At 58.7% G+C, this 24585-nt stretch overlaps 1 protein-coding gene across 12 annotated transcripts in view; it reads left to right on the top strand.

Annotated features, from left to right (window-relative positions):
- Positions 1 to 24585, top strand: part of FRMPD3 (FERM and PDZ domain containing 3) — a 59676-nt gene that overhangs the window by 17695 nt on the left and 17396 nt on the right. Inside the window, exons 1-12 of one of the 12 annotated variants that reach the window (XM_058423214.1) lie at positions 6900 to 7224; positions 10788 to 10948; positions 11193 to 11295; positions 11636 to 11681; positions 12710 to 12814; positions 13797 to 13904; positions 14419 to 14529; positions 15012 to 15131; positions 15250 to 15386; positions 16142 to 16265; positions 16867 to 16956; positions 18263 to 18445. In XM_058423214.1, coding sequence (XP_058279197.1) covers positions 7106 to 7224; positions 10788 to 10948; positions 11193 to 11295; positions 11636 to 11681; positions 12710 to 12814; positions 13797 to 13904; positions 14419 to 14529; positions 15012 to 15131; positions 15250 to 15386; positions 16142 to 16265; positions 16867 to 16956; positions 18263 to 18445 — 1407 coding nt within the window. In that variant the 5' untranslated portion in view covers positions 6900 to 7105. Of the gene's footprint in view, positions 1 to 6899; positions 7225 to 10550; positions 10949 to 11192; positions 11296 to 11635; positions 11682 to 12709; positions 12815 to 13796; positions 13905 to 14397; positions 14530 to 15011; positions 15132 to 15249; positions 15387 to 16141; positions 16266 to 16866; positions 16957 to 18262; positions 18446 to 24585 lie in introns of those variants that run through there. The other 11 variants (XM_040083891.2, XM_040083892.2, XM_040083893.2 and 8 more) reach the window with 11 other exon arrangements.

The following is a 24585-nucleotide window of genomic DNA, read 5'->3' on the forward strand; positions in this document are numbered from 1 at the left end:
TAATTACCTCTGGGAGGAGGAAGAGGCGCCTGGGAAAGGAGCTGGCAGTGAGTTATGGGAGGTTGCAGAAGTGGTTATTGCCGCTGCTGAGGACACTGGGGCAAATGAATAACCTGTTAAATAAAATGTCAGCCAGGGACGGATGGGAACTGGCATTGCTTTTTCCGCTTGCACTTTACGAAATGAATCTCCCTGTGCGTGGTTGATTTGCTTATTCAAAACAGGCCGTGGTGGAGGGGCTCTCCTGCTGAAGCCGCTGACACCAAGGGCTAAATTGTGCAAATTCAGTTATCCAAATGATCCTCTGAATGGCCGCAGTGATCTAAGGACATAATCGGCTGCCGGAGGAGAGGGGCTTTCAGAGCCTAATTCCCTTTGTTTCTGGAAACAATGAGAACGTGAGAAATGAAGCTGAGAAATTGCCACTGAGCTCCGCGCTGCGGTCCAGCGCCGGGAGAGGCGAAACCATTCCCTGCCCACACCTGAAACGGGGAAGATCGATCCGCGTGAAAACTCCAGGAGGCAAACACTGAGAGCGTGTTCCATTAGCTAAGGCTGGTTTCAAATGGAAGCCGATTTGCATGGGCTGATTAAGCTCATTACTACGGCAGGAACTCAGAAAAATCATCAGACGCCCGTGCGGCAGGAGCGCTGAGCTCCGCTGCGGTGACGCTCGGTGCGCGCTGCTGCGCCTTCAGCAGCGTCCCCTGGGGCAGCGCACAGCGCCTGGGCAGCGCTCACCCCGCTGCCGGCACCAGCCTGGGCTGGCAGCCTCGGGACACCGATGTTTGTAAATGATTCTGCTTTGTTTAGGGATCTCTTGGGGCGTTTCTCGGTGTTACAGGTGCTTTCAAAGCGCTGTGGTGAGTGCGGGGCTGCGGCCCCACAGAGCAGAGATGGGGGCGAGGTGAAGCTGTGGGCACCCACAGGGCAGGGGTGAGGGTGAGGCGAAGCTGTGGGCACCCACAGGGCAGGGGTGAGGGTGAGGTGAAGCTGTGGGCACCCACAGGGCAGGGGTGAGGGTGAGGTGAAGCTGTGGGCACCCACGGGGCAGGGGTGAGGGTGAGGTGAAGCTGTGGGCACCCACAGGGCAGGGGTGAGTGTCACCGTGAAACACAAAGAAATCACACGCAGACAAGAGATTTCTGCAGAGGTTCTTCTGATCCAGCTTCCAGCTGAAAGGGCGGAGAGAAGAGAGCCCCTTTGTTTATTCTTTTACTTTTATACATTTGTGGGTCCAGCAGAAGATTGGCTTTTTGGGGTTTCCACCCCTCAGCCTCAGTGGCCAGACCAATTGTCAGTTACAATTGTTTTCAGGTTAGAAATATGCAAACAAAGGACAGAGAATGAAAAACAAAGGATTTGTTTATGTTACTTCTGTGGGAAAGGTAGAAAAACTGCTCTAATATTCTACAGTAACTAAAAGATCTGACTCCATTTATGAAAATCAAAAGGCTAATAAAGAAACTCAGAAAAACCAAGGTAACAGGTGAGGGCGAGGTGAAGCTGTGGGCACCCACAGGGCAGGGATGAGGGTGAGGTGAAGCTGTGGGCACCCACAGGGCAGGGATGAGGGTGAGGTGAAGCTGTGGGCACCCACAGGGCAGGGGCGAGGCGAAGCTGTGGGCACCCACAGGGCAGGGGTGAAGGTGAGGTGAAGCTGTGGGCACCCACAGGGCAGGGATGAGGGTGAGGTGAAGCTGTGGGCACCCACAGGGCAGGGGCGAGGCGAAGCTGTGGGCACCCACAGGGCAGGGATGAGGGCAAGGCGAAGCTGTGGGCACCCACACAGCACCTGGGGAATGAGCACCTTGCTGGTGCTCTGCTCCCATCCGGTACCCCAGGGACCAGAGGGCTGTGCTGGCACAGCCAGGGTGTGACCATGGGTGCTCCCTGAGAGGGGGGCTGTGTGCCAGTGGGGACCAGCACGGAGTTGTCCCTTGGGCTTTCCGCTGCGCTTGCGTGCCACAGGGACCCGGCTGTCCTGTGGGGAACCCTGTGTGTGTGTTTGTGTGTGTGCAAGTCAGGTCGTGCTGTGCCAGGAGCGGCTCTGTGTCCCCAGGTCTCTTGCAAACCGAGAGTAGATTTAGGTTAGATATCAGGAAATAATTCTGTGGCGGTGGGGAGGCCCTGGTGTGGGCTGCACCATCCTTGGAGGTGTTGAAGGGCAGGCTGGACGGGGCTCTGAGCAGCCTGGTGTGGTGGAAGATGTCGCCGTTGGACACAAAGGAAAGGCAAAAGGCTCAAAGTATTTTTCAGAATTTATTGTCTAATTCTTACCACCTTTTATAGGGTGTTCCGATACAGACTTAACATGATTGGTGAACAGGAACGACACCTCTCTAATTCCACTGGTGAAACCAGAGAAACAGCAAAACCCCACCTGGAGAAAGATTGTTTTGGGAAAGTTGTTTTACCAAGATTGTTTTGAGAAGAAGCTTTCTCGAGAACTTTCCCCTTGGGAAACAGTTAGCACTGCTGGCAGGCTGAAATCCTTTCAAACTTAAAAATGACAAGCTACTGCCTGTATGAGGTGCTACTGCCCGTGGCAGGGGGTTGGAGCTGGATGAGCTTTGAGGTTCTTTCCATGCCGGGCCATTCTGTGGCTCCATTCCTGCAGCATTCCCCAGGTGAGCACCTCGTGCTGCCCCGTGGCTGAGGAGTCACAGGGCTCTGCACAAACAGGTGCCACTTTCTGAGGCTGCTGCTTCAGAGCAGCATTTGCACACCCACGTGTTGAAAACAGAGCCCACGTGGGCAGGTGTGCCTCTAAATATATCTACCTGGGAAACACACTGCACTCATGGGCAGGGACAGACCCTGCAGTTTGTGGAGTTCCCTCATCTCCCTGCACCCCCTGGCATGGGCAGCAGAGCTGGGAGCTGATTGTGAAGAGATTATAAAGAGGTATGAACTAAACCTCTCTGCTAGAAAGGCCAGGAGCCCCAGGCTGGAAGCGTCAGGCACAAAGGCTCCTCTGCTCCTGTGCATTTTCTCTTTTTGCTGTCTTTGCCTTTATCTTGCATCAGCTCAAGAGCTTTACTAAAGCCCGGAGCACAGAGAGGGATCCTAGAAAATGCAGGGGTGGAGGGGGACTCTGAGGCTGTGTTTGTCACCTCCCAGACGCAGGTTCCTCTGGAGATCTTGCCAAGGCTGGTGACAGCATCGAGGGCTTGTTGGGACAGTCTCTGCTGTCCCTCAGACGAGCTTGTGGCCAGTTCTGTCCCAGCTTGGGGGATCATCTCACCCATGCTGTACTGCCAGAAACGCTCCAGTGTTTGCCCCCTGTGTGTCAAGGCGAGCTCTCACCCTGCACGGGCTGGCAGGGCAGGGATGTGGGCTGCTGGAGCTGCTGGGTGAGCTTGGAGTCCAGCTCAGGCTCCCTGTGCACCCAGGGGCTGTCACTCACAGATGGTGTTACCTGTCCTGCCTCCCCTGGCACTCCTTCCCCCAGGTCCCTGCCCTGCTCTGCGCTGTGCTGGCTGGAGATAGGAGCCCAAGTCATCCACTGAGGAAATTGCTCACTGTAAATCCACCCTGAAAGTCCTGGCATTCCTGAAGGCCCGGAGGAAAGTGCTTGATTGGATTTTCAAGCCTCTGTGCCAGCCGTGGGAGAGGAGGGCTGACAGGCTCCCTGAATCTTCCTCACCGATGCCTGGGAGGGGATGAGGCTGTGCCTGCCCGCTAATGGAATGTAAAGGATGTGTAAATCTCCCGCCTTATTTAACACCCCCCCCCCCCCAAACTTCGTATGCAGTGATAAATTTCCCCTCCTGCAAATCTGCCAGAGCCAGGTGGGTCTGGGGTGCCTGGTGCCCACGCAGGTGTGGGGGGAGCCATCCTCCTGCTGCTGGAGAGGAGCTGCTGTGCCGTGCAGCAGCCAGACCCTGTCCCTGAGGAACTCGAGGCTCTGGGGGCTCTTGCAGGAAAGGCTCAGTTTGGGTTCAAGCCGCCCGTGCCAGCGTGAGAGGTGCAGGAGCACCCGGGGCTGCTGTAATCCCCCTCCTCCCCATGGGGCCAAGGGTGTTTAACACCAGAAAGCAAAGTTGATAAAGCACAGAGGTCTCCTGAGTTGAAACTGCAGTAGTAACAGGCAGAGAGTGGCCAGGCTGCGGGAGCTGGTATAACTCCAAGCCCCCACCACGCAGCTGAGCATCACACAAATAATGGAGGAAAATGCTGCAAAATTCATTCTATTGCCCCTTATCTCCGATTAATCCTCTTATGTGTTCATCTCATTTTATCCCAGTGTTGACTGTCTGTTTATTGTATTTCTGTAGTCCTCACAAAGAACCGAAATCCCTCGGAGTCTTGCCTGCCTGGGCAAGGGGGGGCTCCTGCCTGCTGGCACCAGTGGAGCACCACAGAGGAGAGGACCAAGGTAACGTGCCCATGGTCACCACAGCAGACGGTGGCAGAGGTGGGGCTGGAAACTGGCTTCTTCCAAGCCCTAAATTAGTGCCCAGCTGCTTGGGCATCCCCAAATGTAAAGAAAAATACCCTAAAAAAAAAAAAATGTTCCCACTGTGTGGCTTTGCAGCCCGTGCTCAGGGCACGTTCTCAGTTCCCTAGAGAGGAGACAGGCTTTCCTCTTCACACCCCTCTCTCGCTGCAGGCAGATTTGTTAGAGCCCTGCAAGGGGAGCCCTGCCTGTCCCAAGTCCCTCTTCTGCAGCCCGGGCTCTGCTCAGTTCTGCCAGCAGCGCCGTGGTGCTCTACCTGCTGCTGGGTGAGTCAGGAGCACGAGCCTTCTGTGCTGACCCTGCTGCTGAAGGATTTTGCTTTGATCCTCTTCTCCAGCTGGGGAGAACAAAAATCCCTTAAACAGCCAAAAATCACGGGCAAGATTGGAGGAGATTTTTTTTTTTTTTTTTTAACCTGAGTGAGAGCCCCTTGTTCAAACAATTGGTGGAGGAGGATGGTGTTTGTAACAGCATGAAAGAGTTTGGAGGAGAATGGTTTTTGTAATGTGGTGGAAAGTGGCACAAATGAGGGAACCCACTGCCTTTGGGGGGAGCATTTAGACAGGTCCCAAATTTGTGCAGGCACAGCCAGGCTGTGTGAGTGAGTGAACGACCTGGAGGTTGTCATCACCTCACCCTCAGCATCCTTCACTCCTGCAGGTGCTGAGTGCTTGCCCTGGAGCCTGAGGGCCTCCTGAAGGTGCCCAGTGGCACACCTGGGCACCTGCAGCTGGGCTCCCACCTCTGCCACACTCAGGTGCCCCTGGGGCAGCCCATTCACGGGCGCTGTGCCAGCGAGGTGGGCTCAGGTCCTCTCTCTCCTGCTGCACCCCGATCAGACAGCTCGTGGTGTAAATTCTCCCAGGATCTGGCAAGCTACAGCACGGGAACTGTGGAGGCCTCTGGCTTTAGTAGGTGGAAATTGCTTCTCAAACCCGGTTGAATTCCCAGCATCCTGCGGCAGGCAGCTCCCGGGATTAATTGGTTTCTGTGTGGCAAAGCGCTGCCTTTCCCGTGTGTCAAGCCTCCTTCCCCAGGTGCCTCCCAGCTCCGCTGCAGTGCCAGCTCCCTGCCCAGGGTCAGGCTGCTTTCAGGGACCATCGTGGTCCCTCCTCTTTTTTTCTAGCCTGGAAATCCCAAGTCTCAGCTGGAGAAAGCAATGTCTGTGCGTGTTTGCCTGTGGAAAGTGTGGTACAGGCTGAGCTTCGTACCCTCAGTGCTGCATCTTGCTTCAGGACAGCCTCTCCCTGTGCAGAAGCTGTTTTTTTCTGGTGACCTGAGCGTGGCTGGAGGTTGTGGTGACGCACAGGATCTTTGCTAGCCGTGCTTTCACTCTATTTTTTGTAACTGGCATCGTTACTTTTAGAATTTTTGGGCCCCTCTTGCCCCCAGCACCTTGTTGAGCTGGCTCCACTCCTTGCCAGGGGGCAATAAGTCCACCTCTGCCAGTCCCAGGATATAACAGGATTTCCAACTAGCCTCCTGAGGGGCCCCTCTGCCGGTGTTTATCTCTAGGTGAGATGCCAGGACCATTTAAAAAGCTGCAGGCTGGGCAGCAGAAGGCTGCAGCTGCTGCCTGGAGCCAGGCTGCGGCTGCTGCTTCGTTATTTACAGCTGCCTTTGGCTGCTCACGAGCTTCTCCAGCAGCTCTGCTGGGCGCTGCTCACTGTCTGCTTGTCCCTGCACTGAGAGCCAGGGCTATCTGTGCCCTCCAGCCGGTGCCATCTGGCACCCCACCTTTGTACCAGCAGCGTACCCGGCTCGCCCGCCAGCTCAGGAGAGAGCCAGCAGCAGAGCCAACCCCTCCGAGGAGCTCTGCTGATTTTAAACTGCTTCCCAATATTGACAGCAAATCCATGACAGCAGAGCCCGCGTTCTCCAGGCTGGGTCCGTGAAGGACTTCACCCTGGGTTATTCTGCTGCCCTTAGTGTTGGTCCCAGCCAGGCTGGCTCCCCTCGCTCCAGTCAGCTGTTCTGCCCTGCCAAAGCAGGGGCAGCGTTCCCAGGCTGCCAGGCTCTGAGCAGCTCCTCTGCAAGGAGCACTCTCAACATCCCCATGCTCGGGGGTGTCTGACACCTAAACCTGGGCCAGGTGCCCCTTGGGCATCTCCCGAGGTGCCCAGACACCCACTGGGTACAGATGTGGGGCTGCTGGAGCAGAGGTGCAATTCCTGGTGGATCCCGTGCCAGCCAGCTCCACCTGCTCTGCTTTTGTCCCCGCTGCCGGTCCCCACGCGCCCTGGCAGCCCCACGGGGGGCGAGGCTGGAGCTGCCATATGTTCCCCATAAAAACACTTCTTGGCCCGTTCCCCGGCGTTCCCTGCCGCTGCCACACGTGCTCAGGATCCCACATGCCTCACAAGCCCTTCACCACCTGCAGCCTGGCAGATGGAGGAGCCGGGCAGGGTTTTGCAGTAGGAGAGGCAGGACTCCACGGGCTCTGTTTGTTCCTTGGGTTGCTCACGGCAGCAGAGGAAGGGGTGGCATCCACCCCTGCAAGCTGCCCCTCTGCAGAAGGGACAAGACCTCCCTGTACCCCCTGCCCGTCCTGTGAGCCCTTCTTGGGCTGCACAAAGTGTTTTCACCTGGTGGCACTCGTTTAAAGGCAGGTGCAAATGGAAATGGTGTGAGCGCCCTGGGTGGATGGAGCCCATGGCTCCTCCCGGGCAGGTGGTGCTGGTTTGTTTTGGTGGCAGATGGCCAGTCAGCAGTGAGAGCAAAGGCAGAAAAGCAGCGCTCAGAGGGAGCAGAGATCTATTGCGGTAGGAAATTAAGAATGTATGCGTCAGCTTTTGGAGTAACTCCTGTTCTGTCTCTATCTGTCTGGGGGGATGAGGGCTCCGTGTTCAGCCCAGTTCCGTGGCACGGAGCTCTGAAGCGCTCAGGGAGCTGGAGGCTGTGTCGTGTGTGGTGATGGGCAGTGACTGGACCGAGCTGATGTCTCTCTCACCTTGGGTGGCAGAGTGTGACCAGAGCAGTGTCAGCTCTGAGAGCAGCAGATGAGTGTCCCAGCCTCAGCAGCGGGACATCTTCATGCCACATCTGTCGAGCGGCTGTGAAGAGCCAGCTGCTCCCACAGGGGTGTGACGGGCTCCTGCTGGGCACAGAGGGGTTCCTCCTGATAAATCCTTTTACTTGGTGCTGTTTTCCAATGACTTTGTGCCTCGGTGGCATTGTGGTCCGTGAGGACACAAGGGGGTGCAGAGCAGGCTCTCGGGTGGGCGGCAGGCAGGCAGGGACACAGGCAGGGTGGGGACGTGGCCATAACCCTGCAGGGGGATGGGGTCAGTGCTGGTCTGTGGCCCCAGGGTGAGGCTGGCTTTGGGTGCTGCTGATGGCACCGGAGCTGCTGAGCTCCAGGAATTGTTTCATATCCTCAGCTCCCTGCTGCGAGAGCGGGGCCGTGAGCTTTGCAGCCCAGTGCAGCTCTCTGCCCAGAAATTAAAAGAAGAAACACAAAAAAAAAGAAAAAAAATCAGGCTCCGAAGAAGCAATTACTCCTGGGGTGCAGCCAATTCCCACTGTTAGGGAGAGAGTTTCCTTAGCCACTGCTGCTCCTGGCCTCTCACTCCGGTCCAGGATGAGCACGCGTTAATCCCCAAGCCCATGGGAGAGCTGGGAGATTGGGAAAGCTGCTGCAGGAAGGACGTTCGGAGGCACAGCCTGGAGAAGGCATGTCGTACCTGCTGCTGAGCACATTACTGCTTCTCCAGGAGAGGATAAGTCCTGCTTAGGAGGACGCTCGTCCTCTTTTATTTAATTTCCTGGTAATGCTTCTGCAGCACCCAAGTCTTATCAGGAGAGGAGCAGCTTAAGAGGCCGGTAAAGGAGTTTTTATTGTCAGCATCCACCTCTTTATTCCCCTCTTCCCTTTGACGCTGGATGGCAGGCTGGCTGTGGCTGAAGTGAGGTGTGCTCTCTTTCCCTTTCGTCTGTTAAAGCCGCGAAGATTTCCCGATTCTGATGGTAATTTCTAATGGGGACGCTGCTGTCCCTGGTCACCGGCCGCGGGTTCCGTGGGCAGGAGCGAGGGTGACACCGCCACCCCGATTGCACCCAGCAGGACAGATCCGGGCACACCCAGCTCTGGGACTCGCCATCCACTTTGCTCTGTGACTTGGCGAGCGAAGCCCTGCCTCAGTTTCCCCGCACGGAGCTCAGCCGCATCTCCGAGGCATCGCAGCGCTTGGAGCCCCTGCTGCTCGTCCTCGCGTTCATCTGCGGCGGGGGTTTGTGCGTGGGGAGGGCTGGAGTGGCTGTGGGCAGCAGGGGTGGGATGAAAGGAGGAATGTCCCCCGGGAAGCCAGCGGCTCGCTGGCGGCTGCCTTGTGGCAGCCAGCTCCGTGTCTGGCGTTCTCCTGTGCAGCGCTGCGTTCAGTCGCCTTCTCAGCGGCGCACAATGGCCCTGGGTAGCGTTTGTTTGAGGAAGATTGGTCGAATCGCGCGATTCTTTTTGTTGTTGTTGCTTCTGTTGCTCTTTTAAACGCTCACGGGAGTAGCAGAGCGGCTGATGAGGCGGCGCGGAGACGCTCGCTGGGGAGATGGGGATATCTGCGCCTCCCTGCAGCTGCGCTCTCCTGGTGATGGAGCTGCCTCTGCTCCTGCTGGGAGCTCATGGGTGCGGCGCTTCCCGTGCCCAGACCCCGCTGCTCCTCGCCAGTTCCCTTCCCCAGGCCTCGCTGTTCTCTTCCGCAGCCGGCTGGGCGCTGGGAATGGGTCACCTGGCAGTGGTGGCATCCCACGGTGGCAGAGCACAGCTCGCTCACCCCTGGGCAGGCTCACCCGGTGCCGAGAGCTCTCCTGGCTCCCCTGGCGGACGTGGCACCCTCCCTTGGAGGATTTTGGGTGGTCGCCTGGGAATCAGGCTCGGCACAGGGCTGGCAGTGGTGTCCTCAAGCCCCAGGCTCTGTGTGCTGGTGTGGAGCTGCTGTCCCCTCCAGCCCCACGTGCTGTCCCTCCTGGTTCTGCGGCTGGAGCAGGTTGCAGGAGCGGCCGGGGGTGTCAGAAATGCAGACAGGATGGTGCATCAAACCCTAAACTGATAAGGGATGGAACAACCAGTGTGTTGTCAAAAGGCCGGGAAGGATCTCTTTTAAATAGACTAAATAGTCTGGACAGGAACAAGCAATGAGCAGCACAGAAACAGCAGCACGTTCACCACTTTGCTTTCCTGGCTGGGCTGTGCGTGTTGCCATCTGTGCTGTGCCCCGTGGTGCTGGGATTGCTCCCCCAAAGCCGGCTCACAGCCTGCAGCCGTGGCTGGCGCTGCTCCGGGGTGCCAAGGGCAGCTCTGACGCGACCTTGCCCTGGGCTGGATCTTCCCATCTTCTGGCTGTGTCCACTCCAAGGAGTCCCTGGGTTGATGGCAGAGCTTTGGTTGTAGCAGCACAGCTGAGCCTGCCTTAATCCCAGTTTTTAGGCTGGCTGGAGTTGTTTCCGCTTATCTCTGATATCGTCGTCGGGCTGTGTTACACAACATGAATAAACCAGCCCTGGAGTCTGCTCTTCAAGCTCTGCAGAAAGGCAGAGAGAGCTCTGTCTGTGCCAGAGCTGCTGTCTCACTGACCCTCAGGGCACGGCCAGAGCCACGCCAGCGCCCATTTACCCCACGCACACCTCCCAGCTCAGGAGGTGCAGGGCCGGGACAGCCAGGTGCTGGCTGGCATCCACCCTTGCGTGGCACCTCCACGGACGTCCCCGTGCCCGTGCCGCGGCAGGGACAGGCACTGCTCTGCGCAGGAGGACGGGGCTGTGGCTGTCCCAGGAAGGGAGCGGGGCTGCCCCGCAGGCTGCAGAGGGCTGGGTGTGCTGGGGTGAAGCAGCGTGGCTGGATGGTGAAACGCTGCACCCTTCTCCAGGTGTCTCCTTCAGAAGCTGCTCAGAGCAGGCCACAGGAACATTTCAAGTCCATACTCACACACATACACACCTCAGCAGAGGAAAGACAGGAAGGGCTCCCTGTATGATGTTTTCCAGGAAGGTTTATTTCAGCGTGCCGAAGGGATCGTGGGCAGAAGACACAGACCGTGCGCTGCTCAGGGGTTACGTTTCGGCTCAGTGGCCAAGGATCTGCGGGCACAGGGGTGGCACAAAGGGCAAGGCAACCTACAGAGGGGTATGGGGGATGAACTGTGGGCGAGGGCACGGTCAAGTGGCCAAACCAGGGTAAATTTGCAGTAGTTCTACCAGACACCATGAAGGAAGTCACCTCTTCCAGCCTAGGCAGGGAACCTCTGTGGTAAACCTTGCCAGGGCAAACCCGAGGGTGTTTCGGGGGCTCCCAGGGCGGGGTGCGTTACAGCCTGTCCCCGTGCTTGCAGCGCAGCAGCCATGTGATGCCGGAGGAGCGCGGTGGCGATGATATGGAATGTGGGCAGCTGCCTTCGGACACGCTCCGACAGGTGACGGTCCAGCGCCACCCCCTCTACGGATTCGGCTTTGTGGCTGGCAGCGAGAGGCCGGTGGTGGTGCGGTCGGTGGCGGCAGGTAGGGTCTGGGGCCGGTCCTGGACGCGGCTGCGGCGCGCCAGGAAACACAGCGGCGCTTCCCCCCGGCGGGACACCCCTCCCCGGGCTCCTGTCCTCTCCTGTCCCCTCTGGTGGGCCTGCAGGGTGTCCTCCGCTGCCACATAGGTGGGCAAATGCTTTGGGGATGCTTGGGACCCTCCTGCTTCCCCTCCACCCCGCAGCTCCGGGATGCCTGGGTTGGCCCTGACCCTCTCTCCTGGCAGGCGGCCCCTCTGAGGATAAACTCCTGCCAGGAGATCAGATCTTGGCCATCAACGATGAGGATGTGAGTGAAGCCCCCAGGGAGAGATTCATCGAGCTTGTCAGGTGAGGACGACGCTTGTCCCTCATCGCCCCCGGGGAGGGGCTCGTGCCAGGCTGCTGCGCCCACACCAAAGCCTCGGGGTGCCAGTGCACACCCACGTCACCAGTGGTCACTGCTGGGGTGGGCAATCCTCAGCCTGAGCAGGGGGAGTGCCTTGGAGCAAGTGCCATAGCCCTTCCCAGCTGGCCAGGAAGCGGGAAAGTGTCCACAGCCGCGTTGTCAAGCACCCCAAGGAACCCACAAAGGTCCCGGCCACCACCGGGCTGGGAAGGGTGGGATGTGCTCTCGGTAGCCAGCTGCACGCGAGGTCCCATCCATCTTCATTTCTCCTTTCTGTCACAGGAAGGCCGAGGACTTCATCATCCTCACGGTCCTGCACACCCACCAGGTGAGAGTGGCAGGGCCATGGCCAGCTCCAGGGGAGCCAGGACAGGGGTGAAAAGCACTTTTAGAGACCGAGGCGGGGTCCCTGGAGACCCTGGGAGACCACTCAGTTGGATCCATGTCCCACCACCCCAAGGCTCTTCCAAGCTGCTGGGTCTGAGGGCTGCCATGGCCCTTTGGGGTCAGTGGGAGTGCAGCCACATCCCCGTCCTTGTCACCGGGAGGGAGGGAGGACAAATATTCCCAATGCCAGAGGGTTTGCAGGGGACATCACATGTGTCTGATGGAGTAACCCAGAGGGGGCAGGGAGGGCCTGGCTGCAGGAGGGCTGGAGATGCTGCTGCTGCCACCAGCAGTGATGCTGCACTGGGGCACACCGAGCTGTCACACCAGAGGCACCGTTGGTGCTTCACCAGGTCTTTGATATTGGGGAAGGAGAGAAGTGTGGGAGCTCCCCTGTGCTCCCCTCCTCTCCAGGAAGGAGGTGCCCCCACCCAGCGCTGCTCTGTCAGCAGCAGGGGTGTGTGCCACGCTCCAAAAAGGCTTTTTTCCTCCTGGCCAGCCCGGACAGGCGGCTCAGCTGGTGCTGGCACCATCAGACGCACACAGCTCTGTGGCACGGCTGTCCCTGTGCTGCCACCAGAACGTCCTGCAGGGATCCTGCCATCTCCCTGGGGCTGCAAACCCACACCTAAGGGCTTCATCTCTCTCATCCAGCTGCTGCCAGTGCCTCCAGGCACGACCTGGCTGACATCTGCTGGAGCTCAGCCTGCACAAGGGGTGCCAGGCACAGGTGCCCCCGGGGGTGCAGCCTCCCCGCCGCGCTGATGCTGCTGGTGTGACTTCAGGGGCTGCTGCTCACCGTTCTGGCCCTGCCTGCAGTGCTGTGTAACCACAGCCAAGGGGATTTGCTTTCCACCCTCCCCATTTGCTGCCCACTCCCCATCATCAGAGGGGTTTGCTCTGGGCCCCGTGTCCCCCTTTCTCCTCTCCAAGGGCAGGCAGGTGATTTAGCCAGTGCTCTCTTTCCAGAGTCCCAAATCCGCTTTCATCAGCGCAGCCAAGAAGGCCAAGCTAAGGTCCAACCCGGCCAAAGTCCGATTTTCAGAGCAGGTGACCGTCGGCGAGACAGACCCAGTAAGTCCTGCGCTGCCTTCTCCCGGGGTTCAGCCCCTTGGGGTGTCCCCAGGGCTGTGGGGTGTGAGGTGCTGGGGGCCACCAGGCTCCTCTTCCCTGATCTGGGCTCTGCAGGTGGGAGCAGCTGTCTGGCCTGGGGAGCCCCACAGGACAGGTGCCCTCAGGCACAGTCAGTGTCTTGGGGTCCTGTCCCTCTGAAGGAGCCCCAAACACTGGCTTTAGAAGCTTGGTCTCAACTGAGTCCCCCTGAGCACCCATGGGAGGCATCCAAGCAATGCCAATGCCCGCCCTAAGGAAGATCTGTGGCTTCCAGCCTGATCCCAAAAGCTTTGCAGTGCCTGTATGTGGGGCAGGGTGACCAGGGCACTGCTGAAAGGCTGTGGAAGCTGAAGAGTTCCAGCCCAGTGCTTTTATCTCTTAATTGCAGAAAGGTTTCATTAACAACAAAACAAAACTGAGGGGAAAAAAAAAAAAATCCAAAAAACCCCACACTGTAAAGCGCTTCTAGCACATTCTCTTTTTAAGCAAAATCAATTAGGTAATTATCTGATTGAAATGCTTCTCACCAAATAAAATCAGCCTTCTCCCAACTTCCTGCAGAGGGATGTGCAGGGCTGAGGGGGGATAGGCTTGGGGTAAGGGGCAGGAAAGTGGGGGTCAGCTCTGAGCCAGCCCAGCCAAACCTCCGCTGTGGGACAGGCTGCCAGCCACGGGCACTGGGAGGTGCTGGACGGAGCAAGATGCTGGGAGATGAATGTGTCAGGCAGCTCTGAACTGCCTCAGCTCCGTGCTTCTCGATGGCTCCACGGAGTGCTGGGTTTTCGGGGGAAATGCGCCTCTTAGCACGGGAGCCCAGAGCAGCAGAGGATGCTGTGAGCGCTCCATCACTGACACTCTCTCTCTCTCTCTCTCCCCACCCTCCCTCCATCTCTCCGTGCCCCCCACCCTCCTCGCCTCCCCCTTTGCCGGCCCCACATGCCAGGACATGCTGAAGAAAGAAGCTCTTCTCCTCATTCCCAACGTGCTGAAGGTTTTCCTGGAGAACGGGCAGATCAAATCCTTCACGTTCGATGGCCGAACCACTGTGAAGGTGAGCCCCTCCTATCCCCCCCAACCCCCCTCAGCACCGTGACACTCCTCTCCTCCCCTCCCACCTTCCCAATCCATTTTCCCTCTCCTGCTTCCCGTGCACGAACACAGCAGCGCTGGGCTGGCTGCGAGCCGCTCTGGGTGATGGATGGCCCGTCTGCCTCCGCAGGCAGCACGCTCTGCAGCTGGCAGGGATGGCCATTCCCCGGCTCTCCGCCTCTCCTGGCTTCTCTCCTCGCTGCCCTCCAGCCAGGCTGGATGCTCCTGCCAGGAGCAGCTCCCTCAGCCCCACCACGGCGTTACCCCGGGTGTCGGGGGTCTGGCTGCCGTTCCCGTCCCTCTGCAAGGTCACTGCCTGGCATCCTGTGCGCCCTCCGAGCCTCGTCCCGGCACGGCCCCGGCTGCCAGGGAAGGGTGGGCTCTCAGCGGGGTCCCAGCTCCCCCTCGGCAAGCAGCCAGTGCCTCGCAGCCAAGCCTGTCCGTGGCGTTTGCAGGACGTGATGATGACCTTGCAGGACCGCCTGTCGCTCAGACACATCGAGCACTTTGCCCTGGTCCTGGAGTATTCCAGCCCGGAGCAGAGCCACCGCTTCCTGCTGCTCCAGGACAAGCAGCCGCTGGCCCACGTAAGCTGCTGGGGGTGGGAGGGTGTGGGGATGGCCGAGCTGAGGGGCTGGGCACAGAGAGCCCCTCGGTGTGGGGCTGGTGCTGGGGGGTGGCACAGCCCCTCCTGGCCTCTGGGGAGTCCTGCAGGGGTGAAAAGGGTGGCCAAAGAGGGAGGCTGTCAGGGTTTTATCCATCCCACGCTGACTGCCTGACAGACAGCACTCGTGAGCATCCCTGCCCGGGAGAGCCAATAAGCTGGTGCTGCACGGAGCCAGGGATAAAATGGGGATCGTGGAGCACACGTTATCCTGAGTGGCATAAACCCTACAGCGCCAGGCAAAGCTCAGAAACAAAGTACAAAGCCATTCAATTTTTAATTGCACCAAGAAAGGCCGGGATGAAGCGTGGCGCACGGAGGAGAGATCAAATATCACGAGAGGAGAGAGCATCTCGTGCCCAGTGTGGTTCCTGGGCTCACCGCTCCCCTCTGCTCCTGCCACAGGTTGTGCAAAGAACACACTACCACGGCATGAGATGCCTCTTCCGTGTGAGCTTCTTCCCCAAGGACCCTGTGGAGCTGCTGCGCCGGGACCCTGCGGCGTTCGAGTACCTGTACATCCAGGTGGGGACTGGGAGCCGGGCCCACGCGTCTGCCCAGGCTGTGCCCCGTGGTGGCACCCCTCAGGTGGCGGTGCCCTGTCCCTGTGGCTGCCTCAGGGCGCCTCTTCTCCATCCCACAGAGCCGCAACGATGTGATCAGAGAGCGCTTCGGCACAGACCCCAAGCCGGAGATGCTGCTGGGGCTGGCTGCCCTCCACATCTACATCACCGTCTCAGCCACCCGCCCCAGCCAGAAGGTCTCCCTGAAGATCGTGGAGTGAGTCCTCCTCCCTGTCCCCAAGTGTCCACTCAGCCTCCCTTTGTCGTCCCTTCCCTGCGTCGCAGCAGCGTTTTGGGGTGCGGAGCGTGAGATGCTCTGAGCCCCCCCTGAGCTGGGCGGTGGCAGCAGTGACAGCCAGCCCCTGGTCCCACCACGGGGCTGTGTGAGACCCCCTCACACTGACGTGCAGCAGCCAGGGCTGGGGACCTTTGCTGTGAGCCCAGGATCATTTCCATGGGAACCCCGGGTTGATTTTCCGCCTGCATCCAAGGCAAGGATTTGTGGCTGTGTAATCTGAGCCTGCCACCAAGCTGTGCAGCGTTGGCTCAGCCCTCCTGTGGCTCCTGGGGCACCTAAACCCATCCCAAACCCATCCCCAGCCCACCTGTGCAGGCTGGCCCTGCTCAGTCGGCACAGGGAGGAAGGAGTCACCCCCAGAGGACCCCAAAAGAGGTTTGGGATCTTGCCCTGCATCCCCTAAGCTCTACACGGAGGTGAGTGGGAGCTGGGGTCCGCTGCAGAGCGTGGCACTGCCGATCCCCAGCCTGATGCTGGTGGCTGTGTCACCAGCCTGGGGTCCCATCCCCTTGGGGACCCGAGCTGGGGGCTACTGCTGCTGCTCCTGTGGCACCAAGGAAGTGCTGGTGCGGCTCCAGCCCCGCTCTGACGGCAAGAGGATGCTCTGGGACAGTTTTGTGTCCTGCTGGCCGTGTCTCCGACCCGGCAGCTCACGCAGGCTTCCCTCCCCACAGGAAGGAGTGGGGGCTGGAGCCCTTCCTGCCCCCCTCGCTCCTGCAGCTCATCAAAGAGAAGAGCCTCCGGAAATCCCTCTCGCAGCAGCTCAAAGCCCACCAGCACCAGCCTGGCGGCACCAAGGTGAGCCCAGCCCACCCAGCCCCTGCCCTCCACCGCAGCCTGTTGTCCCCAGCTTCTTGGGGACTCTTGTTATTAAATCCCCTGGGATGGGAGATAAACCCCAGCCAGGCAGACACTCTCTCTCCTGAATCTGCTTTCAAGAGCTGATCTGGATTGCAGGGAGCGCAGCGAGGATCAGGGCTGGGATCAGCTGAAGCCTGGCTGAAGTGACACACACCAGTTCATTGTTCCTCTGCTTCTGGGCTTGGGAAGCTCTGGAGGCGGCTGCTGAGCCACTGCCTCGGTCCCTGCAGCCTCCACAGCTCCCCAGGGAGGGAGGGAGGGAGGGCTGTACATCCCAGGGGGGTTATACATCAAGCACTGGGGCTCCCTCCTGGCTGTGCCTCTGCTCTGAGTTACCTCCCAGCAGCTGCCCAGGATGGCAGGGGAGTTGAGACCCCCCTCACGCACAGCTCAGACTCGCTGCCAGCCCAGCCCACGCCCTGAGCTGCCTGGCAGCCTGCTGTGCACCCCTACCTGAGAGCCCCCAAGTCTGCCCCAGCCTCCTGCATCTCTTCCCCGCTGTGCTCGTGGTGATCTCCTGTGCGGTGTGTTCTGTCAGGTCTCCACAGCCCAGGCAAAGCTGCAGTACCTGAGGATCCTGAACGAGCTGCCGACCTTTGCTGGGGTTCTCTTCAACACGGTGGGACTGGTACGGTAATTCAGGCTGGGCTGGGAGGTGCTGAGGGGGAGCCAGGGGACGTGTGGCCACAGAAATCACTTCCCTCAGTCTCTTGCTCTGCCCTGCTGAGCTCCAAGGCCACCCAGAAAACCCTCGGAGCCTCTGCTGCCGGTGGGTCGGATTTTCGGCTCTGCAGGGTCAGGATCTGCTCTGCTCCTGCCGGCCTGTGGGGCAGCGAGATCACCTGCTCACGGAGGTTGGAGCAGTTTCAGGCGTGTGTTTGCAGCTCCACCGTGCCCTGGCACACTCCTGCCATCCATCCTGGAGCAGGGCAGCTCCTGGCCAGGGCCCCTGTGTTCCCTGCTTGCCCACACAGCCCTGGCTGGGCTTGCTGCCTCTGTCACAGGTGCTGCTCACTGCCACAGCCATCTGGCATCCCCACTGCTCACCCAAACCACCTCAGCAGGAGGAAAGCCTCCCACAAAGGCTCCCCACTGCCTGCTCACCCCTTCATCCCTCTTGCTCCACCTCCCAGCCAGAGGTCAGTCCCCACGTCGGTGTCCCCACACCGGTGTCCCCTCTCTGCCGTCCTTCCCTTTACCCCCACCCGTGGTCTCAGCACTTCCCTGGCTTCCCGGGCTCTGCCTGCTGGGTTCCATCTCTGGCACCCCTCACCTCACAGCTCAGAGGGCTGCCTGCAGGAAATCACTGGTGTCTGGTTGGTGCCATGGCAGAGCAGAGCCTGCTCCTGGCACTGCCTGAGTAGGCAGCGTTCTTTTTTTAATCTCTGACACCAAAGCAATGTCTCTGAGCCGGCCTGTGTGTTGAACTGCATTGAAGGGGTAAAAACTATTCCCTTTGTTATCTTCTGCAATGGTCTGCCCAGCTCCTCCTCCCCTCCACGCCTGGCTTGAAACACCCTCTTATACCCCCAAGAAACATCCCCATTTCCAGTCGAGTCTTTGTTCTTTTCTGAAATGCATTCACTCCCTCCTTTGCCTCCTTCTCTCGGAGGCAATGTCAGATCAGGCAGGTTTGTAACACGCTTACTTCAGTGCAGTGACACCAGCGAGCCTGAATATTTCATGTGGACAGTCAGCTCAGAGCTTCTTTTAAACAGCCCTGGCATCCTGCACACCCCTCCCAGCTCTGCAGAGGGGCTCAGGGTGGCAGGGTGGCACCAGCTTTACCTACTGCTCGACAAGAGCCACCCTGGACCTGCCCAAGCTGCCAGCATCGAGGCTTGGCTCCACGGAGGGAGCCAGGTGAAGGCTGTGCCACCCTGGGGTGTGTTTGTTGACCCGTCTGTCTGTCTGTCTGTCTCTCCACGTGCCAGCAGGACGAGAAGCAGCCAGCCACCACGCTGCTGGTGGGACCCCGGCACGGCATCAGCCACGTCATTGACCTGAAGACCAACCTCACCACGGTGCTGTCAGAGTTCAGCAAGGTCAGCAAGATCCAGCTGTTCAGGGAGAACCAGGGCGTGGCCCGGGTGGAGACGAGCATCCTGGACGCCAAGGTAGGCACGGGGTGCCGTGGAGGCAGAGAGGGGTGGAGATGAGGCTGGGGCTTTGGGGCCAGCCTTTGAGGGGTTCACGTCACAGCTGTGTGCTGCACAATCTGCTCGGGGGTCCCTAGAGATTCCAAAACCCCTTTCACAGTGGGGTTTGCAGCATCTCCCCTCCCCTGCTGGTCTGACTCCTTGTGCCATACAGACAGGGATTGCTGCTGAGGGCCACAGGGCAGGCATGGTGGCATTCTGGCCATGGCCTATGGTCACAGGACAGGCATGGTGGCACTCTGACCATGACCCAGGGCCACAGGGCAGGCATGGTGGCACTCTGACCATGGCTCAGAGTCACAGGGCGGGGATGGTGGCACTCTGACCATGACCCAGGGTCACAGGGCGGGGATGGTGGCACTCTGACCATGACCCAGGACAGGCATGGTGGCACTCTGGCCATGACCCAGGGTCACAGGGCAGGCAGGGTGGCACTCTGACCATGACCCAGGGTCACAGGGCAGGCAGGGTGGCACTCTGACCATGACCCAGGGTCACAGGGCAGGCATGGTGGCATTCTGACAATGAACCAGGGTCACAGGGCAAGCATGGTGGCACACTGGCCATGACCCAAACACTTATCTAATGGTTCAAGCAGGGTCAGATGTGGGTGACACAGGCCAGGCAGGCAGCAGCACCCTTTGGAGGCAGGACAGCCCCTCACCTCTGCCCAGGGCTGCAGAGGAGCAGTGCACAGCCACACCTGGCCTGGGGGCAGCTGCTGGAAGGGACTGGGAGGTTTCATGCATTAGTAGCACTTGGGGAACTTGTCAAGCAGGGCAGGATTGTTGGATAAAATGATGGGAAGGAGGTGTCAGGCTGTGTGCGAGCACAGATGACTGTGTGTCCCTGGCCCTCTGTGGATCTTGCCTGGTGTGCCCCCATTATCCTCCCCTTCAGCCCCCAGAGCACCCCTTGGCACGCCCTCCTGAGCCCATGTGTTATCATCCCCCATCTCCTGCTGGCTGTTGTGTGGTTCTGATAGTCAATCCCCATGGTCAGGCCCTGCCGCCCCTCCTCGCCCCTCCTGGGTCCCAAACCCTCCAGGAAAAGTGTCAGCAGCACAGTAAGATCTTTATTTACTTCTTTGGTGCCCGGTGCAGCAGCCACAAGATCGTAAGGAGATCTTCCCTTGGCCTTTGCTCAGGTTTTTAACAAGCTGGGACACGTCCCTGACAGACTCAAAGGCTGTGTGTGTCTCCAGGGCATCCTCGGTGCCACTGCCTCCCTGCACCCAGCTCTCCCCTGCCCCTTGGGGAAGGACACCTGAGAGGCAGAGATCCTCCAAGCCTCACCTTCTCCTCTCCTCCCACTTGGAATTCAAGGGGACAGAGCTAGGATTGAGTTTGGAGTTAATTAGTCAGGAGCAGTACCTGGCAGAGACTGGCACACTCTGTGGGGCAGGGAGGTGCTGCTGCACGGGTGTATCTGCACAACTCCTCGGAGCCTCTGGCTGCGGGTCAGCTTTCCAGCCCCTGCATTCATCCTTTTTCCCCCGAGGCTGATGAAGCTGAGCTGCTTTGCCAGCTGTCTGTCTCTGTGTTCTGTCTCCTGCCGGCTCTCGGAGCCTCAGCCCTCCTGACAGCCCTTCCTTTGCACTGTGTCACTCGGAGTCTCACAGATGTAGTCATGGAGGGTTTGTTCAGGATTCTCCTGCTGCCTCCTGTCCTGGTGGATTTTAGCCCTTTCTCCCACCTGGCTCATTAATCCCTCCAAGCCTGTTTTCCTGCTGCGGCTGTGCCTGCTCCAGTAGCTCTGCTAACCTGCAGTAACACCCCAGCAGCCTCTGCCAGAGCTGTTAATCCTCATCCCCTCTGCTTCAGCTCTCCCCTCCACAGCCTCATCGACAAAATCCTGCCTTTGCATTCCTAATTCAGCAGGTATTTGGTCAACTGTAACGTTTTTAACATTCCCTCTTCTGCATCCCACCAAAGTCAGTTGTTGTGCAGTTAAAGCCTTGGTGTCCTGCTGTGCTGTCCCAACCTTTCAAACCCCTCACCCTCCCCTGCTGCAGCCTGGGCAGGTGGAACCTCTCCCCTCCAGCTGCCTGGGCTGTGCAGGAACCCATCAATTTACTCCCCAGAGAGCAGGAATATCCAGGGGAACACTGCCTGCACCACCTAACCCCTCTGGTCCCTCGTGCTGCCCACGCCCCTCGGATCTGTGTGTATAAAATCACCATATTACTGCATTAATATCAGGCTGGTCATGACCCTGTCGCTGCTCGTGGCTCACTGTGAGTGCTCTGAGCCTGGCTGTCCCCACTGCCACCTCGCTCCGTGGTGCTGGCACTCTTGGGGTGCTGCTGGCCTGTCCCTGGTGGGGAAGAGAGCGCTGTTCCCCCCAGCACAGATGCTCTGGAGGCTTAGGTGATGCTTGCACCCATCTGCTCGGAATTAGGTGGCAATTCCCACGCAGCTTGTCCACAGATCCTGCAGCGCTGCTCTCCACGGCCGTTCCCCGCTGCAGAGATCCACTCTGTGCCTCCACCAGCCCTTTCCTGCTGCAGGAGCAGACATTCCCCTGTGACCCTGCCATCCAGCCCCACAAAGGCTGGAGAAAAGCCAGCTCCCGAGCTTCCTGCGAGCACGCCCGCATCACCATGCCTTTATCCCCGGGAGAAATTCCAGGCAGCTGCCTCTGGCCACCACAAGCCCCTCTCTGCCTGCCTGGAGTGGAGCAAGCGCCCCATTTATGGATCTCAGCAAGCTCAACAGCACCGTGCCAGGGCAGAGGCTGCCGTTATCTGTCTTCGTTTGGCCATTATCCGAAGGGCTGGGCTTTAAAGCCAGAATGTCTGCTCCAAAATGAGGCACATGCTAATCCTACGCAGGACAGGGATGGATGAGGCAGGCTCTGAGAAAAGCAGGCAAAAAGATCATTACCTCACAGTGCTAATCTGCTCTCTGCAGTTATTCCCTCGCGCCGAACGTGCCGCTGGCCAGAGCCCTAGGTTGCAAATCAGTCAGCTTCTGCAGTGAGTTGCAAACCATTAGCGGGCTCAAAGTAGTGTCCTGACTGCTCTGGGGACCTGTCACATCCATGTCACCCCCGGGGTGTGTCAGAGCTCCCTGGATTGTGGTGTAGGAGGGGATGTCCTCCTGGGCTGGTTCCCCCTGAACTGCTGCTGCTGCTGGGGCAGCTCCCAGCCTGAATCTGTAGGAGGTGCTCGCTGAGTTACTGTGGAAACGCAGATGGTCAATGATGGCTTCGGGTTTTGTGCAGAAAGACCGTCTTGAATTTCTAAGTGTAGTTAAAATGATGGGTTAAAAATAAAATTTAAAAAAAAAAAAGGGGGTCAGGTCATGGAGCAGCCCTCAGCTGGGAGGTCTGAACACCCTGACCAAAGCAGCCAGCACGGTCCAGACACCCTTATCTGCTGCTGCCCTGCAGCCACAGCCCAGACTCACCTCCCAGGAAGGAGCTGGGGGAGATTTTCGGGTAACAAACAGGCTTGAGGAGATCATAAACCATTTGCGTTTATTTCGGGCGGAAAAGAAAAACACTGTTTGTCTTATGAATTATTCACTAGGTAGTTAATTGGTTTGTTTTGGAGCTGTTCCATCCTGGGCTTCAATTTCTGTTTCAAACAGCCCGTTTGGGATACAAACCCGGGGCTGGTACCTCTGCTGCGCCTTCTTTGGCTTTTTGCCACTTGTGGCAAGAGGGGGGCAAAGGCTGAACCCCTCAGAGAGGAGCTGCACAACCTCGGGACGGAAGAACCAAACCCCTCCAGGCTTCTGCTGCTGGTTCCAAGGACTTTTGTTCCTTGCAAGGTCTGTGAGAGCAGCGGGGAGGAGAGGAGCAGGTTTTGTCTCAACAGCCATGGAGGGAGTGAGCAGTTTTGCTTGGGAATGCTGAGGGAGTTGCCAGCCTGAGGCTGGGGGCAGGACCACACGTCCCCAGCTGCACTGCAGTGGTGCAGGCGGTCATTTTGCAGGTTCCTGTGGTCGTTCTCACCTGGTAAATCCTCCTTTCTGCTGGGGCTGTTGCTTCTCTGCTCTTCTTCCTCACGTTTGGGCACCGAATCTGGAGCTTATGTATTTGCTGGGGACAGGGAGGCGGCACAAGGTGATCTTTATGCACTGAGTGCATCTTGCCAGGTTAGGGGGGCTCTGCAAATCCCAGAGAAGTGCTGGGAGCAGCATTTGAGAGTGGCCATTGCTTCTGAGCCAGCTCAGAATGGAGCTTTCAGTCATGCATCTCCTTCCTCCCCGGTGCAGCACTGCAAATTCCTCCTCTACCTCCCAGGATCCCAGGAAGGACAACATCAGCACCTGGACGAGCCTGGATGGGGCACGGAGAGGTGGCTGCTCCCCCAGGCTCTAAGGGTCTGTTCTTGCTGCACTGCCTTTTCCATGGGAGCGTTTCTCCTCCCTGCTTCACACAGCTGCACACAGCTGGCCCTTTTGTTACCGACAGTCGTGACTCTGGGACAAAGGCTGCTGGAGCACTGAGGAGAATGCCTGAGGAACAGCCGGATCACCTGAGCCTGGAGAAGCACCTGCAGCTTAGCAGAGGAGCTGTCCCGGGCTGTGCCCTGTCCCTGTGCTGGGCTCTGGCTGCTGGCCAGCCTCAATTCCATCAAAGGCAGCCCGGTAATTGACTTTGGTCTCCCAGCAGGGCCTGCAGCCAGCGGGGCACTTAAGCGAGATCAAGACTTGAGAGAGGAAAACAAAGGGAAAATTAACTCAGAACGGTGCCTGGCTGCTGCTGTGCCTGGAATGTGGCACTGGTGTCGGTGTCCCGGGGCGTGCTTCCAGCCTGCCGTGGGTACAGAGAACCCTGGGCACAGCTGGGCTGCAGCCCTGTCCTGTCCTCTCCTCCTGGAAGGAGCCGAGGAGCCCCTTCCTCTCCCAGGTGATGGGATGGTGACCCCTTGGAGCTTTCCCTGCTGAGCCAGCCCCAAGCTTTCCTCTCCCAGGTGATGGGATGGTGACTCCCCAGAGCTTTCCCTGCTGAGCCAGCCCCAATCCTTGTTCTCCCAGGTGATGGGATGGTGACTCCTTGGAGCTTTCCCTGCTGAGCCAGCCCCAAGACTTGTTCTCCCAGGTGATGGGATGGTGATCCCTTGGAGCTTTCCCTGCTGAGCCAGCCCCAAGCTTTCCCAGGTGATGGGATGGTGACTCCTCGGAGCTTTCCCTGCTGAGCCAGCCCCAAGCTTTCCTCTCCCAGGTGATGGGATGGTGACCCCTCAGAGCTTTCCCTGCTGAGCCAGCCCCAAGCTTTCCTCTCCCAGGTGATGGGATGGTGACTCCTCGGAGCTTTCTCTGCTGAGCCAGCCCCAAGCTTTCCCAGGTGATGGGATGGTGACCTCTCGGAGCTTTCCCTGCTGAGCCAGCCCCAAGCCTGGCCGTGCTCCCCTGAGCTGATCGTGGCAGGGATGGGCCGTGGTGCCGAGGCCAGTGCCCGATGTGTGCTTGCCAAACTCCAGCCTGAAATCAGTGGGGAGCCCCACCAAAGGCACCAGGGCAGCCAGGCTGACATTCCTCCTGCTCCTGCCAGCGCTGAGCGAAGCCCCTGAGATTCCTCCCACAGGAAGGGCGAGGTTTTGGAGTGACTTTGGAGTGACCGTGGGCTCGAAGCTCTGGTTCCTGAACACCGAATTAATCTTTATTTGCATTTAAACCGTTCTGAAACGCTGCCACCTCGGGAGAGAGAGGGAGGGACTGAGATTTCCTTGGGCCGGTACCTGGGTGGGAAGGGCAGGTGCAGATCCCTGCTGGCAGGGGGATGTGAAACAAGGGAATGGGATGTAAAGAAAGAATGGGATTTAAAGCAAAGGAATGGGATGTAAAGAAAGGAAAGGGGATGTGAAGCAAAGGAAGGGGATGCAAAAAAAGGAAATGGGATGTGAAGCAAAAGAATGGGATGTGAAGCAAAGGAAGGGGATGCAAAAAAGGGAATGGGATGTGAAGCAAGGAATGGGATGTGAAGCAAGGGAATAGGATGTAAAAAAGAATGGGATTTAAAGCAAAGGAATGGGATGTAAAGAAAGGAAAGGGGATGCAAAAAAGGGAATGGGATGTGAAGCAAAAGAATGGGATGTGAAGCAAAGGAAGGGGATGCAAAAAAGGGAATGGGACGTGAAGCAAGGG

This window comes from Hirundo rustica, chromosome 21 (assembly GCF_015227805.2).
Source record: "Hirundo rustica isolate bHirRus1 chromosome 21, bHirRus1.pri.v3, whole genome shotgun sequence".
Lineage (NCBI taxonomy): Eukaryota > Metazoa > Chordata > Aves > Passeriformes > Hirundinidae > Hirundo > Hirundo rustica.